Source organism: Pseudonaja textilis, chromosome 1 (assembly GCF_049901715.1).
Source record: "Pseudonaja textilis isolate UNSWEBS1 chromosome 1, rPseTex1.2, whole genome shotgun sequence".
Classification (NCBI taxonomy): domain Eukaryota; kingdom Metazoa; phylum Chordata; class Lepidosauria; order Squamata; family Elapidae; genus Pseudonaja; species Pseudonaja textilis.
This window is the reverse complement of record NC_141990.1, coordinates 111487518-111495910: the sequence shown is the minus strand read 5'-3', so window position 1 is coordinate 111495910 and position 8393 is coordinate 111487518. Positions and strand designations below refer to the sequence as shown.

Below are 8393 nucleotides of genomic sequence, written 5' to 3'. Positions count from 1 at the left end.
CAATCTAAATCTAGGATGAAGTCTATTGCCTACCAAACCTACAAAGGCAAGCAGTGGGCTAATTGGAAAGCAGTGTACATAGCTTCAATCATACAGTTTATATATACTAGAAATTGCACTGCCTACATGGAGGAGCCATGGTGGTGCAGTGGATAGAATGCAGTATTGCAGGCTAACTCCGCCCACAGCCAAGAATTTGATCCTGACCGGCTCAGGGTTGACTCCGCCTTCCATCCTTCCAAGGTCAGTAAAATGAGGACCTAGATTGTTGAGGGCAATATGCTGACATTTGTAAACTGCTCAGAGAGTGCTGTAAAGCACCATGGAGTGGTATATACATTTAAGTACTATTGCTTTTGTATGTGGCTAAAAACTTGTTACATGAATTAAAATCAGGGCATTTCTAATCTCTATTTTCTTCCGCTAAATACTATACAACAGTAATACCTGCCATGCTACTCAACTCAAAGGGCTTATCGCTTCCTGAAGATGCTGTGTCCAGTACCAGCTTTGGTCACTGCCACTATCAGAATAAAAAGGGGAATGGCTTGTAAAAGAGACAGGAAAAGACCAATACCTCTAAAGCCTATTTGGGCTTCATGAGTTTTAGCAAGGTAATAATACATCTGAAGCTATTTCTAAATCCTACACTCCTTTCATACTAGAATGCTTTGATAAACATATAGTAAGAATGTTTATATTAACAAGTGCCATTCAACCTGATGGACTTTCGTCATTTAGACTGCCTCTCTTCTTGATAAATCATGCCACATAAACACTGAACCTGGAATGTATTTCATCATTTCTTCAAAGGTCTGCTTTGCCCGTTTGTGCTTATCTTGGAGAGAGCGAGGTTGAGAATTCTCACAAAATACAGCATCTAAAAAACAACAACACATTTTTGGGACAATGTAGAACTACCCAACGCAGACTTGCTTTAATTAGTTGGCCAATTTAAGTCACTTAAACAACAGAGACTTGGCCCCAGAGTAACACTGTAAAGTTAACCTTGTTTTATTTAGCTTTGCCTATGATAGACTGTCAACCCTTCTCCATATACTCAGAGCAACACTTTTGGTAACAACATTTTATTTGCAGCTTTCTACTAACCTCTGAGAAGTGTTATCAGTGAGACCAGACGGTGTTCCTGAAACAGCTGTTCTAGTTTATACTGCAAGTAGTTGTCTACATATTTTTCTAAGGTATTTTTGAAGAGAATCCTTCCACCCATCAAGATGTGATGAAGCCAATCAGGAATATGGAAAACAACTCTAGCTGTAACATAGAACACCTTTTATATTATTGCAGGACACAAAGTTTAACATTAATGCAACTGCTCCATCTTTGATTAAAAGTCTACGTTCTCAAGGTATATTTTGAGATTTCACACTATTTAAAAAAAATCTTATTTTCCAGCCAGTTATGGAAGGTGGCACAATACTTCAGCTGCGACACTGAGAACAAAAGTACTTTAAATACCAGGAGAATTGTTGCCTTCATCTACTATGGATATCTTAGTAACGGTCTTGCTGGATTAGCCATACTGTGACCTAATCCAATAAAAGCACAAAATGAGCAAACTGTTGAAAACACCCACTGCAGCTGATTTCCATGTGGCCTGCAGATCTTGTTTTTTGTTAACTTGCAAAATACAGGATCTGAGAGATATTTGATTCCCGATTCTTGAAAACAAAGGAGTCTTCCCATCTCTAAAATACTGTAATTCTCATTGATTCATATTCGGTTGTTACAAAAGCAGAAATATTCTTGTCTTACAGAATTTGGGGATAGGTTTGTCTCAATAGCTGTTTGACTTTCCCAAGGTGGGGAAGTTTTTCAACATACCTGGAAAACTTCCGTTCTGCCTGGAAGGGAGAGATCCAGGGAACAACAAGGCTAAACTGGGAAGTTGACCCCAAACCAAAAACATTCTAGAAGAAAGCAGTGGCAAACTACTTCCATATTCTAGCCAAGATAATTTATCCATGCAGTCACCCAGATTTAGACTTCAAGTCACAAGTTTACTTTTCAAAACAATATCACTGTGTTCTTCATTTATTAAAAATATTAGTCAGTGATAGCTAATCAGAAGATTCTATTTAATTTCTCCTTGTCTCACCACCTCCTATCCAGTCCTGAATATTTTATGGTTTTATCAAGGAAAATGAACACAAGCCAAGGGATTTTCATCTGCCAAGTCAACCTTTTCATATATATAAAATAGAAAATAGTCCTTCTTTGCCTTTATGCATAATCAAAAGTATGATATTATACGTTCTTCAATCATGCTCTGGAATTTTATATCCAGATCATATTTATCTTTAAATCATTCTCTAAACCCAAATAACATAATGTCTATTAAAATACATTTCTGTCACAGTCTGAACAGACAAAAATCAATTCAAAAGATCTCAAAGTTAATTTAGCATAACAGAGTATTCATACTCTCTAATAACATATTCCTAAATCAAGGCTTATACTGTACAGTGAATAATTTAACGTATTTTTCAAATCATACACAAATCTAATATTTATGTGTTTCTGTTTTATGTTTGACATATATTTACAGTAATATTTTTTTTATTTATTTATCATCCAGAGTCTCTCTGTAAGGGAGATGGGTGGCAAAGAAATATGAAATATAAACAAATAAATTCATTAAATTTATATGCCATCCATTTCACTACCAAGTGACTCCCAAATTGTGAAAATATTCATATACTGAGAAATTTTGTCAATGCATATTCATCTGGGACTGAATTACTAGCTATGCAGTATGTTGTAATAACTTTTCTTCCAGCTTGCAGAAGCCTGCCATCCTAAGAATTTAACAAGGAATTTATGACTGTCATCTCCTACTTTTTCTTGGATTTAAATTCCCATGAAGTCAGGAACATATATTGGTTTGCTTTCTCTTGACATCTTCTTCCAAAAATATTTGGTTTCATTTGCCTGTTGTGAAGCAATTTTCCTAGAGTGTTTCTGTGCTACATTAACATTCTAATCTAAATAATTAAAATGCAGACTGTGGTGGCACGGATTTCACAACCAGTCTACCAGTTCTCATATTACAAATGAAGAAGCAGACAACAGAATCAGATCACCACTCATGCCACTTCCGCTTTCATTCTCAGAAAACGCTACCAGCAATTTCTTACCAATATACATTAAGTAATCATAAACTCCTTCAACCGTCATCATCTTCAAGAAATAGTTCTCATTCTGTCTTCTTTCTAAATTCTCAGAACGATTTGCATTGTTCTTATAGAGTTCGTTATAAAGCTAAAACCAGAGAAAAGCAGGTTTTTTTTAAAAAGCATGAATGTTGTGGAATTTGTCTCCAAACAAAATCATTTTTTCCAATAATTATGGGTGTATTCAGAGGGAATTCCCTTAAACTGCCAAAAATTAATGGCATACAACTGTGTGAGGTTCTTTTTTAATATATAAATTAAGTCAACTAAGTGTCCATGGAGATTCTTAATTATCCAGGTCATAGTTGGTTTCATGCCCACCAAGAACCTTTATTTTTTAACAAACGTGCCAAATATTGTTTTCCATAATAAATGTGTAACAGTGTAGGATATGCAAGAAAATAATATAGAATCACCCAAATAGAAATATATTGATCATCATAACAAAGTGAGTTTATTAACTAGTGTCATATTTCTATTAAAATATTTTGAATATTTCTCTTTATTAGTCTATTTTTCTTCTGTGTTCCTGTACAGGACATACTATACCTTTTTGTTGTTTTCCGAAGTAGGACTCAGAATAGTAATTTCTGGTTTACTTGGCTTAGGCTTGGGAGACTCACAGGAGGTAATAAAATTGATAATGAATGGTTCCAAGTGCTGGCCTTTCTGAAATTAAGGCCAAAAATAGTTAGAATAGACAAGTTTCCATACAAGCTATATGGCAGGGTCCCCAAACTTGTCAACTTGAAGACTTGTGGACATAACTGGCTGAGGAATTCTGGGAGTTTAAGTCCACAAGTCTTAAAAGTTGCCAAGTTTGGAGACCTCTGCTATATGGGATAAATGGCATTTATAAATAACAAGGAAACAAGATATCTTACCTCTTTCATTAATTTTCCGGGAACAGATTTTATAATTTTACCTATATGCCAAGATAAAAAAAGAGAAATAGATTTTTTTCATTATCAACATTTTTTTAAATTCTCTTGTCACTTTTCTAACTTTGCTGCCTGTTTTCTACTTCCTATTTAAATTCATGACAATTCTTACATCATAATGAAAAGTTACTCATTGTTTAGCACTTTACCACCACCATGTGTTCAGATACGAAGCTAAGATTCAGAGTGTTAATGGACTCCTCTTATGTTCGTAGAACTCAGACACAATTTATCAGAGGTCAGTGAAAATGATCTGTTCTTGTTCTACTTCTGTCTAATGATCTGTGGATTCTAAACCAAACCATAATAATGTTTGTGCAAATATTTTAAAAGCTCTTTATTTGGCTTTCATTTATACCCTAGTACTAAAGTGAAAAATTATTTTATGAAAGCATCACTATTGTGTCATGCAAATGTGCCAATAAATCATACTTAGTTTTGAGAGGCAGCTAGAACTGATTTAATGTCCCTTGTATTTGAAGTTCAATTCTGAATCCATTTTTTAAAAAAATAAGAGCACTTTTCTTACCTAAATTTACATCAGGCAGTATTTTATCAAGAAACTGTGTCTCTCCACCATTACGGGATAAGAAGTCAGCCAAAAGTTGGCTGTTGCTTAGCTCTGGATGTTGTGAAAGTTTCTGTGAGGAAAACAAAAAGGTAGACTCTAATGACCTTCTCTTCAGCAAAGACAATTTAAACTCTTAATAAGTAAATTATGCCGAGAAAAGATAGATAACTACAAAGCAGTCTAGATGGGGCTGCCCTTGAAAACCACTTGGTTCAGAATACAGCAGTGCGCACAGTAATGGAGGCCCTTGTTTGTCCATGTAACACCTGTTATGTGAATTGTACCGGCTGACAGTTTCATTCCAGATGCAATGCAAGGTGCTGTTCATCGCCTTTAAAGTCCTAAATGGCACCTGGCAGGGATATCTGCAAGGCTGCCTTTCCCTATAAGGACATCCACCCATCCTATTAGGCCAGACAGGGTGGGCATCTTCCTTGTCGCTTCCCCCAGATATTGTGATCTGATGGGAGCTAGGAGGGTTTCATGGCAGCCTCTGCCTTATGGAACACTCTGCTGCCTGAAGTTCAGCAGGCCTCTACCCTCCTGGTCTTCCGAAAAGCTTTGAAGACCTGTCCTTTCCCAAGCGTTTCACCCCCACATAAGATGACGGCACGTTAGCTCTGACTAGCACCGGATTTCTGTTGTTTTTAATGTTTTATAATTTCGCTGGCTGAATTTTATAGTTTTTAAAATGATTTTATAATTTTTTTAAATTTTTGATTGGGAGCTGCCCAGAGTTGGTTGAAAGGTGGGCAGCTATAGAAGTGTAATCTGTCAATCAATCCATCAATCAGGTACATCAGACAATTGTGTAATAGGAAATATACATAATTCCATTGATTTATAAACAGAAAAAGATATTTTCCCCTACCTGAAGGTATTCTTGAAATTCTTCTCTCTTTGATTTTAGGAATTCGTAATTCTTTGGTCCAATAATCCTCTTGGAGGGAAGCTGAGCATCAGGGAATGCACCTGGTCATACAATAAAATTTAAATGTGTTGAAAGTTCATTTTCACTTATACAAGCCTAAAGAATGTTACTGATACACAATAATATCCCCAGAAATAGGTGGTAGAGAAAGCATACCATGAAATTCTGTTAGCTTTGATTCAAGCACATAAAATTCAAAATATCTTCTATAGACCGACCAGTGCTCAGGTTTATGCCCAACTGAAAATAAAGAGACAAAATTATCATTTTTTATTTGTCCAGAATACAGGCAATCCCCGGGTTATGAGTGTTCTCTTAGCGAACACCCAAAGTTACACAATAAGTGCCCCCTAGCTTTATGAACAAGTCCCAAACGTATGAATATTGCAGCACCATGGCAGTTGTTTGCTCTTACAAACGACCACAGAGGCTCTGCAACATTCACCTTGCCTAGTCTGTCCCCCCACCCTGACCCCCACCGGGAAGGGTCTTCACAGGCACTCCGCTTATGGAGACTCACTTACCTTGTGAAGATCTCCCATCTGTCACACTTTTTTTGCCTGCTTCATTGCTTCAGGCTTTCGATGCATTCACAAAGAACAGAGGCCTAATGTACCACGAGATCATGTAACATCATTAGCATGACATTTCATGCTACTAATCTCGTGTGATCTCACATTTTAGGCCTGTATTCTCTGCAAATTGAGGCTTGGACATTTGCAAGGGGAAGGCCTCAGTCCTTCAGCCCTCGGTTTGCTGTTTCCTTGCTGAAGCTGCAGAAAGATTGCGTTCCAATAGGTTTTGGCAGCCCTTTGTAAAAAGTGTTTGTTGGCACCAATGGAGCCTAGGAGGAGTGGCCGTGTCCCTCTGAAGCTCTGTTCCTACTGGCAAAGGCTTTTTAAAAAGGTCTGAATGAAGCCTAAAGGGACGCAATCCTTAAGTGCTTTGCTGATGAGAAAGGAGACCCAGTGGGCCGCATGCAGCCTTCCAGGCCTCCTTTCTCACCAGTGATTCGCTTGATGAGGCCTCTGGCAATGAAAAAGGAAGCCTGGAAGGCCCTCCAGGCCTCCTTTTGTGTTGCCAGACACCTAGTTAAGCCCTTTGCTGATGAGAAAGGAGGAAGCAGGCAAAGAAACAGGCTGGACAGGAGATAGATCTTCATAAGGTAAGTCACCTGGCATGGCAGGTTGGAAGGGGAGAGGGGGTGAAAGCAATCGTGGGGACCCCAGGGGACAAAGAATGAGATATATGTGGGTTGGGGGAAACCTTGGCTGGACTGAAGTAGGTGGCCTGTTCCATCACTAGCCCTACCCCGAGAGAGCACATGTACACTTAACAAGCCGCACATTCAATTATCAAATGCGTGGATGACAGCAGGGAGTGATCTTGTTCAATGTATAAGATTCACTCCCACGAATCCTCCAGTTACAAATGGAATGGGGAGGCTCCATGACATTCGTAACTCGAGAACTACCTGTAAAAGAATTTTACATGGAAACGTATTTCTAACAGAACTAAGAGCAAGTCTTCAATTGTATTTTAACCTCACACTTTTCAAACTTATTAAAAGCTTTTATTAGCAATCATAATTGTCATTATTAAAGTAAACACTCTTGTTATCAAGTTTGACTATGCGGATTTCAGAATTCATCCAAGTAGTTAAACTAGAAAGCAATATGGAAATGGTTTGCCCCCGCCTTTTTCTGAGGGTTCGCCCCCCCCCCTTCCAACTTCCCAGTCTAGTCAATAACCCTGGGATTTCCTGGTAGTCTTTCAACCAAGAACTAAAAGTCTTATTTACTTTTTTGGGATCAAACTGTTCTGTCTATGCACTAGTATGTGATGTAGCACTTTAAAAGAAAATGTCAAATGTACTCTCCTAAGACTGCAGGAAACGAAACTGACTGCATTTTATCTGCAGATGTCTTAACTTATGATGGAAAAACAATTTCTGGACACCACTCTTGTTAGGGAAAGGTACTGTACAGGGAAATATATGAAGGCATACACTAGAGGTGCTGTTATGCTGTATGCCAGAGGACTTGGGAAATGTCTTTAGCATGGATAAATGGATCACAAATGTAAGGCCTAACAAGGGATCTATTAAGTTTCACCCTGAGGTGTTCACAAAAGAAACTTAATCTACCATGGATGCCATATTTTACCATCATTCTCCATGTGGTAAAATATCAGTTCAGATGTTTTCGTTCTCCCCTTTTTCAGGGCTGAATGATTTTGGAAATGTTATATGAGACAAAATGAGGGTCAAACTGAGTATAAATGTGAACAGCATTGGAAGACTTTGTGTATCCATCCAATAGTGCTTACGTGCCAGCCTGTCATTCCTTTCCACATCAATGCAAAATACAGGAATTCTCTCTCTCCTTTCTTTCTTTTCAAATGATGGGTCTTCAAAGAAGTCAACATAAGGAATGGTAATTTTCCAAGCAGCCAGATTGCGTGGTGTATTAGGCATACTAAGTGCCTCCACAGGTGAATCATCTTCCATTACCATAATGCCTTCTTCAATCTACAGTAAAAATTTACTGAATCAAAGACCATTCCAGGCTATGTGACTACATTTATTGTACCACGTACATAGTAGAGATCCTGTTCTCTAAGTGTTAAATATTACAAACTATTTGAACAAAACAGAACGAAAATTGTATAACGAAAAATAACAGTGCACTTGTTAAATAAATGTAAAATTGTATTTTGCAAAAAAATACCATTGATTTGGGATACGTTTTCTCCAC

At 37.6% G+C, this 8393-nt stretch overlaps 1 protein-coding gene across 2 annotated transcripts in view; it reads right to left on the bottom strand.

Moving 5' to 3' along the window:
- Nucleotides 1–623: 623 nt before the first annotated feature.
- Nucleotides 624–8393, bottom strand: part of SNX14 (sorting nexin 14) — a 30910-nt gene continuing 23140 nt past the window's right edge. Inside the window, exons 17-25 of one of the 2 annotated variants that reach the window (XM_087914654.1) lie at nucleotides 7966–8167; nucleotides 5794–5877; nucleotides 5578–5678; nucleotides 4665–4776; nucleotides 4079–4119; nucleotides 3744–3863; nucleotides 3159–3282; nucleotides 1111–1275; nucleotides 624–880 (exon numbers count right to left, since the gene is read on the bottom strand). In XM_087914654.1, the coding sequence (XP_087770780.1) occupies nucleotides 738–880; nucleotides 1111–1275; nucleotides 3159–3282; nucleotides 3744–3863; nucleotides 4079–4119; nucleotides 4665–4776; nucleotides 5578–5678; nucleotides 5794–5877; nucleotides 7966–8167 (1092 nt within the window). In that variant the 3' untranslated portion in view covers nucleotides 624–737. The remainder of the gene's footprint in view (nucleotides 881–1110; nucleotides 1276–3158; nucleotides 3283–3743; nucleotides 3864–4078; nucleotides 4120–4664; nucleotides 4777–5577; nucleotides 5679–5793; nucleotides 5878–7965; nucleotides 8168–8393) is intronic. The other variant, XM_087914659.1, reaches the window with a different exon arrangement.